The following is a 22,890-nucleotide window of genomic DNA, read 5'->3' on the forward strand; positions in this document are numbered from 1 at the left end:
CTCTCCCTCTGCCAAGAAGCTCAGAAGGTTTGGAATTTGGCCATCCTTCACAACACCTTTCTGAAGGCGGTGAGCCTCACTTCAGTTGTTGGAAAAATAATGGAAGTGTTGCTGAAAGAAAGGATAGTGTATTTCCTTGAATCTAATGGGTTACAGGATCCGAGGCAACATGGCTTTACAAAAGGTAAATCGTGCCAAACGAACCTGATTGAATTTTTTGATTGGGTGGCCAGAGAGCTGGATCGAGGACATATGCTAGATGTAATTTACTTGGATTTCAGCAAAGCCTTTGATACAGTTCCTCATAGGAGGCTGTTAAACAAACTTGAAGGGCTGAAGTTAGGACCCAAAGTGGTGAACTGGGTCAGAAACTGGCTGTCGGACAGACGCCAGAGGGTGGTGGTTAATGGAAGTCGCTCGAAGGAAGGAAAGGTGAGTAATGGAGTCCCTCAGGGATCAGTGCTGGGGCCAATCCTGTTCAATATGTTTGTGAGTGACATTGCTGAAGGGATAGAAGGAAAAGTGTGCCTTTTTGCAGATGATACCAAGATTTGTAACAGAGTAGACACCGAAGAGCGAGTGGAAAATATGAAAAAGGATCTGCAAAAGTTAGAGGAATAGTCTAATGCCTGGTAACTAAAATTCAATGCAAAGGAATGCAGAGTAATGCATTTGGGGATTAATAATAGGAAGGAACCGTATATGCTGGGAGGAGAGAAGCTGATATGCACGGACGGGGAGAGGGACCTTGGGGTGATAGTGTCCGAAGATCTAAAGGTGAAAAAACAGTGTGACAAGGCAGTGGCTGCTGCCAGAAGGATGCTGGGCTGTATAAAGAGAGGCGTAGTCAGTAGAAGGAAGAAGGTGTTGATGCCCCTGTACAGGTCATTGGTAAGGCCCCACTTGGAGTATTGTGTTCAATTTTGGAGACCGTATCTGGCGAAGGACGTAAGAAGACTTGAGGCGGTCCAGAGGAGGGCGACGTAAATGATAGGAGGCTTGCGCCAGAAGACGTATGAGGAGAGACTGGAAGCCCTGAATTTGTATACCCTAGAGGAAAGGAGAGACAGGGGAGATATGATTCAGACGTTCAAATACTTGAAGGGTATTAACGTAGAACAAAATCTTTTTCAGAGAAAGGAAAATGGTAAAATCAGAGAACATAATTTGAGGTTGAGGGGTGGTAGATTCAAAGGCAATTCTACTTTACGGAGAGGGTGGTGGATGCCTGGAATGCGCTCCCGAGAGAGGTGGTGGAGAGTAAAACTGTGACTGAGTTCAAAGAAGCGTGGGATGAACACAAAGGATCTAGAATCAGAAAATAAGATTAAATATTGAACTAAGGCCAGAACTGGGCAGACTTGCACGGTCTGTGTCTGTATATGGCCGTTTGGTGGAGGATGGGCTGGGGAGGGCTTCAATGGCTGGGAGGGTGTAGATGGGCTAGAGTAAGTCTTAACAGAGGTTTCGGCAGTTGGAACCCAAGCACAGTACAGGGTAAAGCTTTGGATTCTTGCCCAGAAATAGCTAAGAAGAAAAAATTAAAAAATTTAAATTGAATCAGGTTGGGCAGACTGGATGGACCATTCGGGTCTTTATCTGCCGTCATCTACTATGTTACTATGTATGTTACTATGTTACTATTCAGGGCGAGAAAAACTATGTGGCATACAAATTTGAGTCATGTTCTACAACCTCATGAATGAACACTCAATTCCTCGCCTCTCCATCACATTTTTTGTCAGTGGGGGACTCCTCAGATAGACCTTTATGTGTCTCCCCACAACAATAAACTGCCTCAATTCTGCTCCAGGATATACTCTCCTCACTGACTGGAGGCAGATGCTCCCTCCATTCCCACTCATTCTCAAGACACTTGTCAAACTCAAACAAGAACATGCCACCATGATTCTGATAGCTCCTCGGTGGCCCAGACAACCTTGGTTCTCCCTTCTACTTCAACTCAGCAGCAGGGAGCCATTCCTTCTACCAGTTTTTCCATCTCTGCTTACACAGAACTCAGCAGCAGGGAGCAATTCCTTCTACCAGTTTTTCCCTCTCTGCTTACACAGAGTAATAGGTCTCTAGTTCATCCCAACCTATAGTCTTTACACCTCTCAACCTAACTGTCCCTGTACAGTTTTCTCAACCTGTCAAGGACATTTTAGAGGCTTCTAGAAAGCCTATCATTAGACAGTGCTACAACCAGAAATGGACTAGGTTTTCTGCTTGGTGCTCCACTCATTACAAGGAGCCTCAATCTAGAGAGCTGCACGGGAACGGGGACGACGGGAATCCCGCGGGACCCGCGGGCATCCCGCGGGTTCCCCCTTCGGGTCATGGGGATCCCGTGGGGACGCCCCCTAGGGTCACGGGGATCCCATGGGGACGCCTCCGAGGGTCGCGGGGCTCCTGCGGGGCTGGATGTACTCAGTCGCGCGGCTCTTCTTCTCCCTACCTTCTCTGCTTGCAGCACAGAGCCGAACGGAAGTCTTCCCGACGTCAGCGCTGACGTCGGAGGGGAGGGAGGGCTTAAACAAAGCTTAAACAAAGCCCTCCCTCCCTCCGACGTCAGCGCTGACGTCAGGAAGACTTCCGTTCGGCTCTGTGCTGCAGGCAGGGCAGGTAAGGAGAAGGAGAGTAGCCTCGCGGTTCGAGTGGCTACCAAGGGAGGGGGGCGGTCCGCCCCGTCCCGCCCCTGTTGCAGTTAGTGAGCTTCAAGCTTTAGTTGCAGACCCACTTTTCACAATATTCCATCATGACAAGGTGGTCCTCCGAACTCATCCTAAATTCTTACCTAAAGTGGTTTCAGAATTTCATCTCAATCAATCTATTGTACTTTCAGTGGTTTTTCCAAAATCTCATTCTCATCCTGGAGAAACAGCTCTTCATACTCTGGACTGTAAGCGTGCTTTGGCTTTCTACTTGCAAAGGACTCAGCCGCACAGATCTGCTCCTCAACTTTTTGTCTCCTTCAATCCAAACAAGTTGGGACATCCAGTTTCCAAGCGCACCATCTCCAACTGGCTGGCTGCTTCCATTTCTTTCTGCTATGCTCAGGCTGAACTACATCTACAGAGTCGAGTCACAACCCATAAATTCAGAGCCATGACGGTATCAGTAGCTTTCCTTAGATCTACTCCTATTCAGGAAATCTGCAAAGCTGCCACTTAGTCCTCGGTTCATACCTTCACCTCTCATTATTGTCTGAATTATTTTTCTAGATGGGATGGCCATTTTGGCCAGGTAGTTTTACAAAATTTATTCTCCTAAATTGCCAACACTCCCACCATCCCATTTTGGTTAGGTTGGAGGTCACCCACATGTGAGAATAGGCTGCCTGCTTGTCCTGGAATAAAGCACTGTTACTTACCGTAACAGGTGTTATCCAGGGATAGCAGGCAGCTATTCTCACAACCCACCCAACTCCCCTGGTTGGCTTCTTAGCTAGTTTCCTGAACTGAGGAGACGCTGTGGAGATGCACGCCCTACGTCGGGTGGGAAGGCACTCGCGCATGTGCAGTGCAGCAGTTGTGAACTTTCTTAAAGTTTTACAAGCAAGTCTGCTTGCAAGGCTGTCCGCATCGGGGCTCCATGGATGACGTCACCCACATGTGAGAATATCTGCCTGCTGTCCTTGGATAAAACCTGTAACTGTGATTTTTCTCCTGGAAACCCGCAGTGAAAATATTCTGTGTCAGATATGGGAGTTTCAGAACCAGAATGCTCCAACGGCCTGGCATTATTTACAGGGCCTGGAATCAATGGTTGCAACCATGGATATAGTGCCCTGTGACCAGGTGCACTTGCGTCCTCTCCAGGATGTGTTCCTCTCCCAATGGTACCCGCAGAGGGATGCACTCCACCAGCAGCTACCTTGGACAGCGGAAGCTCATCACAGTCTAACCTGGTGGTTGGAGCCGCAATCTCTCACTTCACATCTCTGCATGGGTGATACTGACAACAGACACCAACCTCTATGGCTGGGGACACATTGCAAGGGGCATCCAGTTCAGGGATGCTAGTCCCCTTCTCAGAGGAAGTCGTTGAAGTTCCTGTTGGAACATGGTGCTTTATTTATTTTTTTTATTTATTTTTATTTATTCACTTTTCTATACTGTTCTCCCAGGGGAGCTCAGAACGGTTTACATGAATTTTTCCCTGTCTGTCCTGGCAGGCTCACAATCTATCTAATGTACCTGGGGCAATGGGGGGATTAAGTGACTTGCCCAGGGTCACAAGGAGCAGCGTGGGTTTGAACCCACAACCTCAGGGTGCTGAGGCTGTAGCTTTAACCATTGCGCCACACACTCCCCAGCATTTGGGAAGCACACTCCTTCAGGCATTTGGGAAGCACATTGCAGAGCAAAGCTGTACGAATTTTCTTGGAAAACTCAACAGCAGTAGCCTATGTCAATTGCCAGTGGGACACCAAGTGTGTCGCTGTACACTTGGAAGCCCAGATGCTGTTTCGATGGATGGAGGCCCATATTTTGATGCTCTCGGTGGCACATGTGGAAGGCGTGGACAGTGTTCAAATGGATTTCCTCAGCCAGAATACCCTGGATCTTGGGAAGTGATCACTTTCTCAGGAAGCCTTCACCTTCATTGTAAATTGGTAGTTGTGCCCAGCATTCGATCTGATGGCATTGGTAGTCAACAAGAACATAAGAATAGCCTTACTGGGTCAGACCAATGGTCCATCAATCACAGTAGCCGTTCTCATGGTGGTGAAACCCAAGGAGTAGCAATATTCCATGCTACCGATACAGGGCAAGTAGTGGCTTCCCTCATGTCTTTCTCAATAACAGACTATGGACTTTTCCTCCAGGAACTTGTCCAAATCTTCCTTAAAACCAGCTACGCTATCCGCTCTTACCACATCCTCTAGCAACGTGTTCCAGAGCTTAACTATTCTCTGTGTGAAAAAATTTCCTCCTATTGGTTTAAAAAGTATTTCCCTGCAAATCATTTGCATGCAAACTCCCCGACTCAATCGCTCAGTGAGCGATTGAGTCAGGGCAGCCCTGACAGTAGTGACAGGAGAAGCAGCGTCCTGTTACTGCTGTCAGCAGCATTTTTTCTTTTTTTTTTTTTTAAAAATGGGCCAGATATTTTGCATGTATTACACATGCAAAATATTTGGCCACTTTAAAAAAAAAAGCCCCCTCCCCCCAACACACGCGGCCCCCCCTGACAAATGTCCACCCCAACCGTTTCCCTCTCACCTGAATCCCCTGAAGAAAAAGGCAGGAGGCATGCTCCCACCCTCTTGCCATCACTTGGCTTCCCGACCCAAACCCCCCCCCAAAACGGCAGGAGGGATGCCAACTCCCTCCTGCCGGCAAATACCTCCCCCCACTCTCCAGAAAATCCCACAGGAAGGATGCTCGCTCCCTCCTGCTACTGACCCAGGACCCCCTCCTACCCTCCCCCCTCCATGTAACTCAAAAAGTTGGGAGCAGGAGGGGTGCTCAGTCCCTCCTGCTCCATAGGCCTCCAAAGCAATGGCCAATCAGGGACTTCCTTAGGCTCAAACCTAAGGAAATCACTGATTGGCTTAGGCACCTCAGGCCCATCCCAAGGGAGAAGCCCAAGGCACCTGAGCCAATCAGGGCCTTAGGCCCCTCCCTGTGCATCACATGATACACCGAGGCGGGGCCTAAGGCCCGCATTGCAGCGCAGCAAGTCTACGGAGCAGGAGGGACTGAGCACCCCTCATAAGAACATAAGAAGTTGCCTCCGCTGGGGCAGACCAGAGGTCCATCCTGCCCAGCGGTCTGCTCCCGCGGCAGCCCATCAGGTCCACTGCCTGAACAGTGGTCTCTGACTAATTTTTATAATTTACCTCTAATCCTGTCCCTATAACCTTATCTCTACTCCTATCTGTACCCCTCAATCCCTTTGTCCTCTAGGTACCTGTCCATATCTTCTTTGAAGCCCTGTAGCATACTTCTGCCTATCACATCCTCCGGCAGCGCGTTCCATGTATCCACCACCCTCTGGGTGAAAAAGAACTTCCTGGCATTTGTTCTAAACCTTTCCCCTTTCAATTTCTCCGAGTGCCCCCTTGTACTTGTGGTTCCCCTTAGTTTGAAAAATCTGCCCCTGTCCACTTTTTCTATGCCCTTCATGATCTTGAAGGTTTCTATCATGTCTACCCTGAGTCGTCGCTTTTCCAGGGAGAAAAGCCCCAGCTTTTTCAGTCTGTCAGTATATGAGAGGTCCCCCATACCCTTTATTAGCTTAGTTGCTCTTCTCTGGACTCTCTCAAGTACCGCCATGTCTTTCTTGAGGTACGGCGACCAGTACTGGACACAGTACTCCAGATGCGGGCGCACTATTGCACGATATAGTGGCAGGATGACTTCCTTTGTCCTGGTTGTGATACCTTTCTTAATGATACCCAACATTTTGTTCGCTTTCCTTGAGGCTGTGGCGCACTGCGCCGACGCCTTCAATGTTGTGTTCACCATCACTCCCAGGTCTCTTTCAAGGTTGCTCACCCCTAGCGGTGATCCCCCCATCTTGTAATGCTCCCAACATTTTGAGGTACGGGGAGGGGGGAGGGCAAGGGGGTCCAGGATTGGTGGCAGTGGGGAGTGGGCATCCCTCCTGCTTGTTTTTTTCAGGGGGGGAGGTATTTGCTGGCAGGAGGGAATGGGTATCCCTCCTGCCGTTTTGGGTTTGTTTGTCTTTTGGTCGGGAAGCCGGTGATGGCAGGAGTGGGCATCCTTCCTGTCTTTTTCTGTGGGGAGTTCGGGGGAGAGGGCCGTGGTTCGGGGAAGGGGCCGCAGTTGTTGGGGGGGGGGTGTTTAAGTGGCCAGCTATTTTGCATGTGTAATACTCGCAAATTATCAGTGTCATGAAAAAGAACAGGCAGACCTGCCGGTAACACAGTTACTGACAGGTCTGCAGCAGTTGGGTTTTACAATAGTAAAACCTGATGCAAAATAGCCAAGTAATTGTTAGTGAATCAATTGCTTGGCTATTTTGCATGGGGTTTTGCTCATTTGCATAGGTGGATCGGATTGGATGGGAGATTGATAGGAAAGCAGTTTAGTGAATTGGATTGGGGAACGATTGCAAAACCAGTAAAACTGGCTTTGCGATCATCGTTACAGGATCGGTAGGTTTAGTGAATCTAGCCCTAAGAGATTGACTACTACACAGGTTCAGGAATAGAGTGTCTGTCTACTAGAAAGAAGCTAATCTTTCCTTAATTTTCCAAATCTAAATACAGTACACTGTTTTATCTTTTTCTGTCCATATAGACTGGAGATGGGAAGTTCACTGCAAAGAAACTCTTTTTTGAGCATGCGTAGAAGTTCCCTTGCAACCACTGAATTGTAAAGGTGATTTTTCTTTACTTTTGATCTTTTACAGCATATTTTCAGTTGTTCCAGCAATTTTCTAATAAACATAGATTCACTAATTTAGTATTAGATTTTTCCCAATGAAATCAATGGTTCAGTACTTACTAAATATTTTTCTTCTTTTGGTTTTTGTTGCTGTTCCTCGAATCCTCTTTATTGTAGAAACATAGAAAATGATAAGAGATAAAGACCACATGACATATCCTGTCTGCCCATTCTTGAATTCAAATCCATCCTTGTCTCCACCTTCTCCACTGGGAGACCATTTCACACATCAACCATCCTTTCACCCTCATCCTATGAATCCCCTCAGTACAAAGACTTATACAGAAGCACTATTGCCTCTCTTTTCCTGCTGGCCATTCCTCTTTATTTGTACCCAAGTATACTTTAGCTTTTGCCCTTGCCCTTTCTACCTGTTTGACCACTGTAAGTTCGACCCTAGATGCCTTTCTTCTTTTGTGCACAGAAGAACTTTGCTCTCTATATTGTACTCTTCCCTTGGGGTTTTGTAGCAGAAATGCCTGAATTTGCATGTTTTAGCATTAATTCTTAGTTGTCAAATTATAGAGTATTCTTCAAGTTTGTCTAAAACCTCATGTTATTCACACCTTCCAGAGCACCCACCCTGTTGCAGATTTTGTTCACCGACAGAGAGGCAAACTGCTCAACAGCCCTTCCACAGTATCTCTTACAAAAATATTAACAAGAACTGGAACGCGTGAATGACAGGAGAATGGGAATCAAATGTGAACAGAGCACAGAAGGAATAAAGGACAATGGACCCCAAGAACTGGGGTGAAGCAACTATTTATTAGAGGACCCAACACAGGCTATGTTTTAACAATGTGCCTGCGACAGGGGTCTACAATAAAAACATATAAAACCTGATTGTCCAGAACTTCTTGTTGTAAACCGCCTTGAACTATTATGGCTTTGGCGGTATATAAGAATAAAATTATTATTATTATTTATAACATACATGTCAGTATGAAAAGATCATACAAATATATTTACAAAATGAAGGATATTAATAAATGATACAATTGTAATCCAAATTTGGATTTTTGCCAGGTACTTGTGACATGGATTGGGCACCATGAAAACCGGATATTGGGTTAGATGGACCATTGGTCTGACCCAGGATGGCTATTCTTATGTTCTTAAATATAGAACTAAAGTACTTTTTGATATCAAGTTCAAAAAAAGCATAAACCATAGAAATAGAAGAGAAAAAATTATTTGTAAATAGAAAAAATTGTAATCAATTTAAATATCAAGATAACAAAATTGCAATTGTGTTTTTATAAAAGACCATGGGGCTTATTTTCAAAACAGAAAGATGCCCAAAAAACAGCATAAAGATGTTTTAATTTCCAAAATGTCCAAGTACCAATTTTTGAAACAGACTTTTTAAACATCTTGCAGGTTATTTTCATTCCAGTACATCTAAATCTTAAAGGGGGGTGTTAGAGGCATGTTTTGGGAGGGATAAGGGCGACCATAAGACTTGGTCATCTTGCATGGATAATGAAACCTTTTTGAAGACATCTGGGGCGTCATTTAGACTTTCAGAGCTAGACCTAAATCTTAAGGGTGTGTGTTAGAATAATGTTTTGGAAGGGATAAGGGCGCCCATAAGACTTGGTCTTCTTGCATAGATAATGAAACCTTTTTGAAGACATCCAGGGCATCATTTAGATGTTTAGAGCTAGACCTAAATCTTAAGGGGGTGTGTTAGAAGCATGTTTTGGGAGGGATAAGGGCGACCATAAGACTTGGTCATATTGCATGGATAATAAAACCTTTTTGAAGACATCTGGGGCGTCATTTAGACGTTCAGAGCTAGACCTAAATCTTAAGGGGGGGTGTTAGAAGCATATTTTGGGAAGGATAAGTGCATCCATAAGACTTGGTCATCTTACATAGATAAGGAAACATTTTTGAAGACATCCAGGGCGCCATTTAGATGTTTAGAGCTAGACCTAAATCTTCAGGGTGTGTGTTAGAAGCGTGTTTTGGGAGGGATAAGGGCATCCATAAGACTTGGTCATCTTACATAGATAAGGAAACCTTTTTGAAGACATCCAGGGCGCCATTTAGACGTTTAGAGCTGGACCTAAATCTTCAGGGTGTGTGTTAGAAGCGTGTTTTGGGAGGGATAAGGGCGGCCATAAGACTTGGTCATCTTGCATGGATAACGAAACCTTTTTGAAGACGTCCAGGGCATCATTTAGACGTTCGGAACTAGACCTAAATCTTAAGTGGGGGGGGGGGGGTGTTAGAAGCATTATTTGGGAGGGATAAGTGCATCCATAAGACTTGGTCATCTTACATAGATAAGGAAACCTTTTTGAAGACATCCAGAGCGCCATTTAGACGTTTAGAGCTAGACCTAAATCTTCAGGGTGTGTGTTAGAAGCATGTTTTGGGAGGGATAAGGGCGACCATAAGACTTGGTCATCTTGCATGGATAATGAAACCTTTTTGAAGACATCTGGGGCGTCATTTAGACTTTCAGAGCTAGACCTAAATCTTAAGGGGGTGTGTTAGAATAATGTTTTGGGAGGGATAAGGGCGCCCATAAGACTTGGTCTTCTTGCATAGATAATGAAACCTTTTTGAAGACATCCAGGGCATCATTTAGACATTCGGAGCTAGACCTAAATCTTAAGGGGGTGTGTTAGAAGCATGTTTTGGGAGAGATAAGGGCGACCATAAGACTTGGTCATATTGCATGGATAATAAAACCTTTTTGAAGACATCTGGGGCGTCATTTAGACTTTCAGAGCTAGACCTAAATCTTAAGGGTGTGTGTTAGAATAATGTTTTGGAAGGGATAAGGGCGCCCATAAGACTTGGTCTTCTTGCATAGATAATGAAACCTTTTTGAAGACATCCAGGGCATCATTTAGATGTTCGGAGCTAGACCTAAATCTTAAGGGGGTGTGTTAGAAGCATGTTTTGGGAGGGATAAGGGCGACCATAAGACTTGGTCATATTGCATGGATAATAAAACCTTTTTGAAGACATCTGGGGCGTCATTTAGACGTTCAGAGCTAGACCTAAATCTTAAGGGGGGGTGTTAGAAGCATATTTTGGGAAGGATAAGTGCATCCATAAGACTTGGTCATCTTACATAGATAAGGAAACCTTTTTGAAGACATCCAGGGCGCCATTTAGATGTTTAGAGCTAGACCTAAATCTTCAGGGTGTGTGTTAGAAGCGTGTTTTGGGAGGGATAAGGGCATCCATAAGACTTGGTCATCTTACATAGATAAGGAAACCTTTTTGAAGACATCCAGGGCGCCATTTAGACGTTTAGAGCTGGACCTAAATCTTCAGGGTGTGTGTTAGAAGCGTGTTTTGGGAGGGATAAGGGCGGCCATAAGACTTGGTCATCTTGCATGGATAACGAAACCTTTTTGAAGACGTCCAGGGCATCATTTAGACGTTCGGAACTAGACCTAAATCTTAAGTGGGGGGGGGGGGGTGTTAGAAGCATTATTTGGGAGGGATAAGTGCATCCATAAGACTTGGTCATCTTACATAGATAAGGAAACCTTTTTGAAGACATCCAGAGCGCCATTTAGACGTTTAGAGCTAGACCTAAATCTTCAGGGTGTGTGTTAGAAGCATGTTTTGGGAGGGATAAGGGCGACCATAAGACTTGGTCATCTTGCATGGATAATGAAACCTTTTTGAAGACATCTGGGGCGTCATTTAGACTTTCAGAGCTAGACCTAAATCTTAAGGGGGTGTGTTAGAAGCATGTTTTGGGAGAGATAAGGGCGACCATAAGACTTGGTCATATTGCATGGATAATAAAACCTTTTTGAAGACATCTGGGGCGTCATTTAGACATTCAGAGCTAGACCTAAATCTTAAGGGGGGGGGTGTTAGAAGCATATTTTGGGAAGGATAAGTGCATCCATAAGACTTGGTCATCTTACATAGATAAGGAAACCTTTTTGAAGACATCCAGGGTGCCATTTAGACGTTTAGAACTAGACCTAAATCTTAAGGGTGTGTGTTAGAAGCGTGTTTTGGGAGGGTTAAGGGCGACCATAAGACTTGGTCTTCTTGCAAAGATAATGAAACCTTTTTGAAGAAGTCCAGGGCATCATTTAGACCAGGGGTGTCAAAGTCCCTCCTCGAGGGCCGGAATCCAGTCGGGTTTTCAGGATTTCCCCAATGAATCTGCATGAGATCTATTTGCATGCACTGCTTTCAATGCATATTCATTGGGGAAATCCTGAAAACCCGACTGGATTCCGGCCCTCAAGGACCGACTTCGACACCTGTGATTTAGACGTTCAGAGCTAGACCTAAATCTTAAGGGGGGGTGTTAGAAGCATGTTTTGGGAGGGATAAGGGCGTCCATAAGACTTGGTCATCTTGCATGGATAAGGAAACCTTTTTAAAGACTTCCAGGGCATTATTTATTTATTTTTGTTGTTGTATAAATGTTTATTAAATTTTTTTTTATAAATCTTTATTCATTTTTAAAACTCACAATAAGTGTAACATAAAATACAATCATTTTATACTTTAACATCACTTAATATGTCATCAAATTCGAACTCTAATCAAATATTCCCCCTCTCTTATACCCAACAATTATTCATATGAAAAAGAAATCATGAAATATTCTCATCCCCACCCCACCCTTGACGTGTATGAACAAAAGGGAAAAATTAATATGTATTCTATGGAGTAATTTCAGTCTTTACAGTATCTTGCTAATGGCTCCCAAATAACCTGAAATTTCTTAAAATTTCCCTGCTGCATAACAATTATCCTTTCCATTTTGAATATGTGACACAAAGAGTTCCACCAAAAGCTATAATTCAGCCTTTCCCAGTTTTTCCAATTATTCATAATCTGTTGTATGGCAACCCCTGTCATAATGAGTGATCAGTGGAGTGCCACAGGGCTCGGGCCCAATCCTATTCAACATCTTTATAAGGGACTTGGCAGAAGGGCTTCGAGGTAAAATAACATTATTCGCCGATGACGCCAAACTAAGTAATGTAGTGGGCAAATGCACAACGGACGAAGATTCAATGCCCGACAACATGATGCACGACCTACTCCTACTGGAGCGCTGGTCTAGGACCTGGCAACTCAACTTCAATGCCAAAAAATGCAAAGTTATGCACCTGGGCAGCCAAAATCCATGCAAGTCTTATACCCTTAATGGCGAGATCCTAGTAAAAACGGTAGCAGAACGAGACTTGGGGGTAATCGTCAATGAGGACATGAAGACTGCCAATCAAGTGGAGCAAGCTTCAACCAAGGCAAGACAAATCATGGGTTGCATACGAAGGGGTAAACATCAGCCATAAGGCGGAAGTCATTATGCCATTGTATAGATCCATGGTGAGGCCCCACCTGGAATACTGTGTGCAATTCTGGAGGCCGCATTATCGCAAGTATGTGCTGAGACTGGAGTCGGTGCAGAGAATGGCCACCCGGATGGTCTCGGGACTCAAGGATCTCCCATACGATGAACGGCTTGACAAATTACAGCTATACTCGCTTGAGGAGCGCAGAGAGAGGGGGGACATGATCGAGACGTTCAAGTATCTTACGGGCCGCATCAAGGCAGAGGAAGATATCTTCTTTTTCAAGGGTCCCACGACAACAAGAGGGCATCTGTGGAAAATCAGGGGCGGGAAACTACGAGGTAACACCCGGAAATTCTTTTTCACTGAAAGGGTAGTTGATCGCTGGAATAGTCTTCCACTGCAGGTGATTGAGGCCAGCAGCGTGCCTGATTTTAAGGCCAAATGGGATCGGCACATGGGATCTATTCACAGGGCAAAGGTAGGGGAGGGACATTAGGGTGGGCAGACTAGGTGGGCCGTGGCCCTTATCTGCCATCTATTTCTATGTTTCTAAGCTTATTATTAGAGGATATTTGGCTTTTAGCCCTCATTGACATGCCAAACAAATAGGTGTCATAGGATAATGCCACCAGATTATCTAACAAATTATTTGACCCCATATTGATTTCCAGAAAGCAAGTATCAATGGACAATAGAATAACAAATGATCTAATGTCCCAGCTTCAAGATGACAGTGCCAGCATCTATTAGATTTAGAGCTATCTAACTTCTGCAAACAAACCACGGTCCAAAATGCTCTATGTAACAGAAAAAACCAAGTTTGTCTCATAGATGATTACGTATTTAAATATGTCAGTTTCATTCTCCATGGCTGCCTAATCCTCCAGTGTCTCCCCATTCTCTCTTCTGATTACATTATATTCTAAATTATTCATGGATCTCTTGTGAGTTGTGAGATTTCTCTTCGATGTCATTCTCTTTGATCCTTCTCTCCCTCTCTTCGAACTCCCTCTTTTTCTGTTTAATCCTCTCCTGCTCCCAGCACTTTCTCTCCTCTTGTAGCTGCCAGCATTCCCCTTCCCTCCGCTGAGCCTCCTCTCGCCCAGCCTGGGCTCAGAACAAATCCCAATTGGCGCATCCCCTCTCCAGTACAGGATCCGTCTCCATGCATATAGTCTCTACAAGCGTTTCGCGTGCTCCTGTAGCTTCGGGTGTTCCTGGAGTCTATGCTGAGCTGTTGTTCAAACACCAACATCCCATTCATTTCTCTTAAGCACTCCCGATACCTCCAGCCACTGCACACTGGCTCCCTGTCTCTCTCCATATGCTGGTCCCTGTCAGTTATGAGGCACGAAGCAGGCAACAAAAGTTGTCCGGGGGTCACTGTGGAAATTCTCCACCAGAAGCAGTGGTGGCAGAGGAGGCAAATCTTCAGGGCACATAAACAACAATAGCCTGGTGCCAGCACAAGATCCATCATCAATGTTCGCCCCTTCTCTCTGTGCAGAAGGACAGCAATCGAACCGGCAATTCAGCGTGTCTCCCCTCAATCCGGTGACAACCTCTCCGTTGCAGATCCAAATGTAGTCTTCGTTCAACATCTCTCTCTCTCTCTCTTGCACATCCGCCGGACGGTGTCCTGGGCTCTATGAAGACTTCGGACACTGCGGCACCAGGCCCCTCCCTCTCTCCACTAAAAAAGATGCATCTCCCATCAGGGGGTGGGACCCATCAACAATGGGGAACCAGAACAGCTCCAGGCAGTGGCGTACCAAGGTGGGGGAAAGGGGGGGGAGGTCCGCCCCAGGTGCAAGCCCTGAGGGGGTGCTCCGGCGTCCGTTCCCCCCCCCCCTCCCCGATGTCTGGTTCTTCCTCTCTGGCCTCCCCGCACCATTAAGAGTACCGAAGCAACCTGCAGCAAGATCGCGATGTCAGCGATCTTGCGCTGCTTCATGCTGTCCTCCGCCGCGGTCCCGCCCCCTCCACTGACATCAGAGGAGGGGGGCGGGTCCGCGGCAGAGGACAGCACAAGCAGCTCAAGATCGCTGACATCGCGATCTTGCTGCAGGCTGCTTCTACTCTAAATGGTGCGGGGAGGCCAGAGGTGAAGAACCGGACGTCTGGATGGAGGGGGGGGGGGGGTGAGCGGTCCTTCGGGTTGGGGCGGGCAGGCAGGCCTTCAGGGGGAGATGCAGGCCTTAAAGGGGGGGGGGGACAAGCCTTCATGGGGGAAGACAGGCTTTTGGGGGGGGAGACAGAGGGTGGGACAGGCCTTCAAGGGGGGGACAGGCCTTCAAGGAGGTGCAGGCCTTCGGGGGGGGTGCAGACCTTCTGGGGGGGTGCAGCCTTCGTGGGGGTGCAGGCCTTCAAGGGGAGGGACAAGCCTTCAGGGGGAGATGCAGGCCTTAAAGGGGGGGACAAGCCTTCATGGGGGGAGACAGGCTTTCGGTGGGGACAGGCAGGCAATCCTTTAAGGGGGGAACAGGGGGGTGGGACAGGCCTTCAAGGAGGGACAGGCCTTCAAGAGGGTGCAGGCCTTCTGGGGGGGTGCAGGCCTTCTGGGGGGATGCAGCCTTCGGGGGGGTGCAGGCCTTAAAGGGGTTGGGGGTACATGCCTTCATGGGGGAGGCAGGCTTTTGGGGGGGACAGGCAGGCAGGCCTTCAAGGGGGGGTGCAGGCCTTCGGGGGGGTGCAGGCCTTCAAGGGGGGGGACAGGCCTTTGGGGGGGATCCTGGTGTAGAAGTACACAGAGGGAAGAGGGTGTTTAAAGAGATGTGCATATGCCAGACTTTGGGGGGGGGAAGAAATAATGGGTCTGAAAATAGAGGAGAGGGAGAGATGATGGACCATGGGATTTAGGGAGGGAAGGAACAGAAAGGGAGAGAAATTGAACACAAGGGATGGTTTGGAGGAGGGATAGAGATACTGGATAGGAGGGTAATTGGGAAAAGAAAGGGAGAGATGGTGGGCCCTGGGGTGGTGGGGAAGGAGGGAGAGATGCCGGATGAAAGGGTAGTTAAGAAAAGGTGGATCTGTGGAGGGAGATGAAAAAAAGGAAAGATACCAGACTTCCTGGGGAGGGAAGGGAAATGGAAAGGGAGGACAGAGATGGCAGATAGATGGTTAGCATGAAGAAAGAAGGAGACCCTTGCAAGCAAGTTATCAGAAGACAACCAGAGCCTGGGACCAACAAGATTTGAAAAATAACCAGACAACAAAAGGTAGAAAAATTAATTTTATTTTCTGTTTTGTGATTACAATATGTCAGATTTAAAATGTGTATCCTGCCAGAGCTGGTGTTAGATCGCAAACGTGAGCTAGGAATTAACAGAGAGAGGAAAAGTCCTTTTTGTTTCTTTATTTTATTTACACCACAGCGCCAGTGTGGTTAGGAGAAGCCAAAGGGGGTGAAAAAGCTATAAAACCCACCAGGATTTTTGAAAAAAATCACCCAACTGGGCAGGAAAATCGAATCGAAAAACCAATTAAATAGGCTGAATCAAAATTTTTCTTCCTGAATCGGGCAGTTTGTGCTACTGTCTCAGACTTTAGGACCTGGGATTGGGGAGAGATGGCATCCTCAGTACTTTATAATGCAAGTGAAATGAGGATTTGGTCAGACTTTTGAAGGGTCTGCAGAAGAAAAATATTGTATAGGCCGGGGACATGAGACAGCAGGAAATGGGAACTTTTCTTCCTTCTACTTTTGTGAATGGAAAGGCTGAGGATGTCAGAGAGTTCAGTTAAAATATGTGCTTTATAAAAAAAATATAATAATGTGTTTTATAAAGTTTATAAGCATTGTTGGCCTACCCAGTGAGGTGTTCCTAGTGGTGATGGTGGTGGCAGTGTGTCAATGTGTTGAGAGGAAGAGGTGGTTTGGGAAATTCTCCTGAGCAAACTCCGGGCCCATTTCCACCCCCCAGTTAGTCCACTCCACTCAACTGGTTCACACACTGAGTGGGTCTTTGGGTATTGTGCCTAGGTAGTTGTTTTGGGATCTCTTCCAGTGGTTTGTCAGTATCTCCTTGTGGTCCAAGGAAGGAAACTTTGTTAACCTTAGCATTGACCTTTTGTTACAGTGCTGCTTGTGTGGCATTAGGCTATTTAGTGATTGAAAGAAAAAAAAAACAGACCTTTGCACATTTTTGCACTATAGGTGGGTGTATGAGGAGATTCACATTTCCTGCACAGCTATGTCCGTGTGAAGTTCCCTTGTGTTGTATTTGACATCTAGCAAGGTCTCTGTTTGGAAGGAAAGATCTAAGCTAAAAAATGAAGTGGCCAGAAGTTATGGTAAAAGCAGATAGCTTAGCTGGTTTTAAGAAAGATTTGGACAAATTCCTGGAGGAAAAGTCCATAGTCTGTTATTAAGACATGGGGAAGTGTCTGCTTGCCCTGGATTGGTAGCATGGAATGTTGCTACTCTTTGGGTTTTCACCAGGTACTAGTGACCTGGATTGGCTACCATGAGAATGGGCTACTGGGCATGATGGACAATTGGTCTGACCCAGTTAGGCTATTCTTATCTTATGTTCTCATCTGTAGGGGCCTTTGGTTTCACTTCTTATTTTAATGTATTTTTTTTCTGGGAACTTATCAGTGTTTTTTATAATGGGAACAAAAATGGAAGAGAATTAATGTGTGTGGAATGGGGGGGGGGGAGTAACTAATTTCTTCAGCTAAATAATTAAATCCACCTCCACCTGACATAGGAGAACTCGCACACCATTCACACACCCTCCAACCAAAAACGTCAAAAGAAAAAAACTGTTCGACAACCTCCTAACACTCAACCCCCAACTCTACAACCTATTGACCTCGACCACAGACTACAAAACCTTCAAAAAAGAAATAAAAACCCTTCTATTCAAAAAACACATAAAACCGAACTAACATAATCAGAACTGTCCCAAGCATCACCTGCAACTACTCCATACGTACTTCTGATGTCATGACAATTCAGACATAATTTATGTTATGTTATGTTTGGAATAATGGTAACATATATGAGGTTCAATAAAAGAATATTTTCACTCCCTGTTTCTATTCTGACCATTTATACCGTTTCATGGTTATTACAAAAAATATTTTTTACATGGAGGGTGGATGGGGGGGTGTCAAAAAATGATGGGCCCCGGGTGCCACATACCCTAGGTACGCCACTGGCTCCAGGCCTGTCTCCGAACTCTCGCGCCGAGCCACTCTTGTGCTTTTAATCAGGATCCCCACCGGAGGCAGCTCTCAACGGCACAGCAAATGAGTCAACAACGGCAGAGGCCTCAAGAGATGGCCCGCAGGACTAAAGGACTCACTTTGGAACGAAGGCCGCACCGAATGTTCCTCCCACCTCTCTCATCATCATCAACCTATCCTAACATCAGGTATAAATCTGCATGTAATTAGGCTAATGAGTTTGAACTTTCTTTTAGATTTAGACTCCTCTCCTTGTTTAAATGAGAAAAACTGCTCACAAAGTTCTTTTACAGTTAAAAAAACTGTAGACAGTTGAAACGTCAAATTCCATTTATTAAATCATGTAGAACCAAAAACATTAAATTCTTCTTTTGATTTTCTTAAATTCAGGGAACCATAGAAAATAAATAAAATAAATATAAAAATAAAAACACTGTTTCCATTTACAGGATTGTCCATTCAATTCATTGGTGTTTCTTGATTAGACAAAAACTCTTTTAGTCTTTCAGGGTCTTCAAACTGGTAAAACTTGTCCTTGTAAATAACCCTTATCAGGGCACGGTAATATAATCCATACTTTGCTCCAAGCTCTCTTAATGGTGGCCTCAGTTGAAGGAATTGTTTATGGAGCTGCACTGTTTCTCTTGCAAAGTCTGGAACGAACAGAATTTTTGAATCCTTATAAGATATATTTTTTGTTTCTTTTGCCACCTTTAGGATCTCCAAAACATGTTGGAAGTGCAGTAGACATAAAATTACTGGCCTGGGTCTTGCTTGGTCTTGAGGTCTCCTTTCCGGGATCCTATGTGCCCTTTCTATTTCAAGTGGCTCTTTTAACTTGATGGGAAGTATTTTTGGAATTACTTCCTCCAAAAAAAAATGTCATATTTTTTCCTTCTGCCCCTTCCTTTAAACCCAAAATTCTTACATTCTGTCTTCTCGAGCAGTTTTCAAAGTCTCTCATTCGCTTTTCCATTGCTTTTAGGATCTTATGATCCATTTTCCATTGCTGCTGCTCTTGTTCCACTTTTTCCACTCTGACCTCAATCTGATCCATTCTGTTGGTAACCATATCCATTTTGTTACTCATATTTGCCATCTCATCCTTCAACCCATTCAGAGCTAATCTGATGATTCTCAGCTCCTCCAATAATTCAATCATATCCAAGGCATTTACAGGCAGAGGAGTCTTGACAGGGGAGGGTGGGTCTTCTTTTAGCCTTTTTGACTTCCCAGCAGATTTTGCAGCAGTTTCAGGCTTATATTGTTTAACGGAAGCCATTAGTTGAAGGTTTTCATATTTTCTGTCTTAAAAGGAGAAAAATTGTTAAGCCGTGAATCAGTAAAGAGTTCCCAGGGAAGGGAGCTCAACAGCTACACAGCCATTTACTATGTCTCCAAGTTCCGCAATCTCTATTAAATTTTTCAAAATACAAGGGACTACACTAAACTAAACCTTAAGTTTATATATTGCATCCTCTCCACAATTATGGAGCTCGGCGCAGTTTACAAGAGCTTAATGTACGGAAGAAACAGCATAATGAGGTAGGAGGATGAGTGTAGGAGGGAAGAGAACATTACATTTTTGTGAATAGCCTAGTTTTCAGGTGCTTTCGGAATAGTTGGAAGGAGCCCAGATTCCGTAGTGGGGCAGTAAGGTTATTCCAGAGCTCAGTGATTCTGAAGAAGAGAGATTTCCCTAATTTTCCCACTAGTGGATACCTTTTAGCGTGGGGAAGGATAGTTTAAGTTTTTGGGTGGATATGGTGGAATCAGGACTCAAGGAGTTCCAAGATAGTGGAATTAGGGGAGGGAGGATGCTGTGTAGGATCTTAAAAGCTAGGCAGGCACATTTAATGTGAACCCTGGAAATTACTGGAAGCCAGCGAAGTTTGGACAGGAGTGGGGAAACATGATCATATTTGCTTTATGCGAAGATCAGCCTGGCTGCAGTGTTCTGAATTCGCTGAAGTCTTTGAAGACTTTTTTGGTTAGACTTACTGAATGAGTCCAAAACCAAACTCCTTTGGCTCGGCCCAATTTCAGATCATTTACCCACCTCCATCCCTCTACCTTCCGGCTCCACTCTTCATCTTGAATTTTCAAGCAAAGTCCTAGGCATCATCTTAGACTCCTCTCTCTCCTTCAACAATCACCTCAACTCCCTGGTAAAAAAATGCTTCTTTAGCCTCCATATGTTAAGAAAAGTAAGATCTTGCTTTCATCACTCTCATTTCGCCATCCTCGTCCAATCCACCATCCTCTCTAGACTAGACTACTGCAACTCCATCTATATAAGCCTAACTAAGAAAAACCTCCATAGACTTCAGCTAATTCAGAACGCCGCTGCCAAGCTTATTTTCGCAAAAGGCAAGTTTGATCACGTTTCCCCACTCCTCTCCAAGCTTCACTGGCTCCCAGTATACTCCAGAGTCCTCTATAAATGTGCCTGCTTAGCCTTCAAGATTCTACATGGCATCCTTCCTCCCGTTATCCCACTCTTCTGGAACTCATCAAACCCGCTCTCTTCTAGACCCTCCCAAAAACTGAAACTATCTTTCCCATCTATAAAAGATATATCCTGCGCAGGAAAACTTGGAACATCCCTCCCCTTTAGAACCACTGAACTCTGGAACAACCTCTCATCCCCGCTCAGAAATTCTAGCTCCTTCCAATCCTTCCGTAAACGCTTGAAAACTTGGCTCTTCTCAAAAATCTAATTCTACTCCCGTTCTCTAGTACCCTCCCCTCTCTATCCTCTCAGTCCCTCTCCTATATCCCTTCTTTGTAATTCCTTTCCTCTTAACCTCTGTAAACCGTACCGAGCTCTGCGCATGCGGAGATGGTGCGGTATACAAACCTAATGGTTTAGTTTAGTTTAGTTTAGTTTAGATGGAGTTACAATAATCTAGTCTGGAGAGGATGACAGATTGTACAAGGACGGCAAAATGTTGTTGATGGAAGCATGATTTCACTTTCCTCAGCATGTGGAGGCTAAAAAAGCATGACTTCACCAAGGAGTTAAGATGGTCATTGAAAGAAAGAGAAGAATCGATAATGATGCCTAGAATTTTGCTTGAGAACTCAAGCTGCAGTGTGGAGCCAGAAGGCAGTGAAATGAGGATGAGTAGGTGTTCTAATTTTGGGCCAAGCCACAGTAGTTTTGTTTTGGATTCCTTCAGTTTCATTTGTACTGTGAGGGATTGGAGTTTCGTTATGCATGCTGTTGTGTTCTCAGAGAGGTTGGTAAGTTTCGAGTCTGTCTCAAGGAGGACAAGGATGTCATCAGCATATGTGTAGAGTGTTTCAATGGGAGATAGTTGGAAGAGTTTCAGGGAAGACATATAGATGTTGAAGAGAATAGGAGATAGAGGTGATCCCTGCGGAACTCTGCAAATCGGTTTCCAATGGGAGGACATGGTGCCCTTTGTGTTAACAGTGTAGGAGCGGGATTGTAAGAATTTTGAGAACCATTCTAAAACTGTGGAGTCAATGCCTATCTCAGAGAATTGATAAATTAGAATATCATGATGGACAACATCAAAAGCTGCAGAAAGATCAAATTGTAATATGACAGCAAACTTATTATGAGAGTGTAGTTGTTGCACTTTTGAGATTATTGAGGCCAGTAGGGATTGGGTGCTGAAGTTGGGTCTGAAGCCATATTGGTAAGGTAAGAGAATGGAGAATCTCTATAGGTAAGATGAGAGTTGAGTAGATATAATGGCCTCTAGCATTTTGGTCAGGAGAAGGATGTTAGCTATGGGGCGATAGTTAGAAGGTGAGGAAGGGTCAAGATTGGTTTTTTTCAGTATGCCCTTTTTAGTGGGTTGGAGAGGATGCAGGAGAGGGGAAACCTAGAGAAGTGAGGAAGGTGTTGAATTTGGTTGTATTCTTGCTGGTGTTATCATCTAGGTGGAGATTGATGTCACCAATGATCAGTAGTCTATGAAATTTTAGGAAGGCGCTTGTTATGGTCTTGAGGATGAGTCAGAGGATTTATTCCAGGGGCTGGTGGTCAGTATAATAGCAAGCTATCCAATGGTTGAGGGTGGAGTTTGTCGTTGACTGAAGCTAACATAAATTCTAGTAAAGTGTAGCTACCCTTTTGGAGGAGCTGAACGTCGAATAATGATTTGTAGAGGAGTGCCAGGCCTCCTCCTTTCCGGTTAGTTCTGGGGGAGAAGAAGCCTCCTTGGGAGCAGAGTTCGTTTTGTGTGAATAAATCATCTTTTTCGATCCATGATTCTGTGATGCACAGGAATCCAGGATCGAAGTTCCTAAGTAGGCCCTTTAGCATTTGGGTCTTGTTGCAAGCTGATCTGGCATTACAATAGAGTGTCGGGACAGGGGTGAGAGAGTCAGAGGCGAGGTTGGGTAGATTGGCTGAAGGAACAGGCTTTAAAGAGGAGTGATTAACTCCTCGGGATTTTTTTTTAAGGGGTAGTTTCTGGTGCGCAACCAGCACGGGGATTCTGAGGCCAGGGCAAGGAGGGGAGAAGTTTCAAGCAGAGAGTAGTGTTGGTAAATAAGCAGAGAGTGGTGTTGGTAAATAAGCAGAAGAGAAGAAGGAGCCAAAGAGGTGGCTTCATTTTGAGATTTAGGGGAAACCTGTAAGGGGGCTAAAAGGTCGAACCTGTTTGTTTCTCGTGTAGAGATCTGGAATCGGAGGAAGGACTAGTAACTGATCGGAGGTAGAATTTAGAACCAGTTAGTTCCCTATGTAAGGACTTAAATCAGGTGTGATAGCTTAGTACCTAATTGTTTCATTGTAGGGTATAAACAGAGGTGTATCTTGGTGTCTGATCAAAGATAGACCTTAGCACCTGTTAGGTTTCAGTATAAAAACTTAGTCAGGGGTAATATTTAGCATCTGTTTGTTCCAGATGGAAGCTTAATCAGAGGTGACACTAGTCGCCTAATTGATTTTGGTTGAATACATAGTAGTAGATCACTTAGCACTTGAT

General features: G+C 45.1%; 1 protein-coding gene across 8 annotated transcripts in view; it reads left to right on the forward strand.

Moving 5' to 3' along the window:
• ATG9A (autophagy related 9A) overlaps positions 1-22,890 on the forward strand; it is a 383,311-nt gene that overhangs the window by 336,221 nt on the left and 24,200 nt on the right. For 4 of the 8 annotated variants that reach the window (XM_033944867.1, XM_033944871.1, XM_033944868.1 and 1 more), the window contains exons 17-18: positions 7,275-7,355; positions 7,995-8,706. The exons of 1 other annotated variant lie outside the window; for it this stretch is intronic. In XM_033944867.1, the coding sequence (XP_033800758.1) occupies positions 7,275-7,325 (51 nt within the window). In that variant the 3' untranslated portion in view covers positions 7,326-7,355; positions 7,995-8,706. Of the gene's footprint in view, positions 1-7,274; positions 7,356-7,994; positions 8,726-22,890 lie in introns of those variants that run through there. 3 more of the 8 variants (XM_033944874.1, XM_033944875.1, XM_033944872.1) reach the window with 3 other exon arrangements.

This window comes from Geotrypetes seraphini, chromosome 5, assembly GCF_902459505.1.
Source record: "Geotrypetes seraphini chromosome 5, aGeoSer1.1, whole genome shotgun sequence".
Lineage (NCBI taxonomy): Eukaryota > Metazoa > Chordata > Amphibia > Gymnophiona > Dermophiidae > Geotrypetes > Geotrypetes seraphini.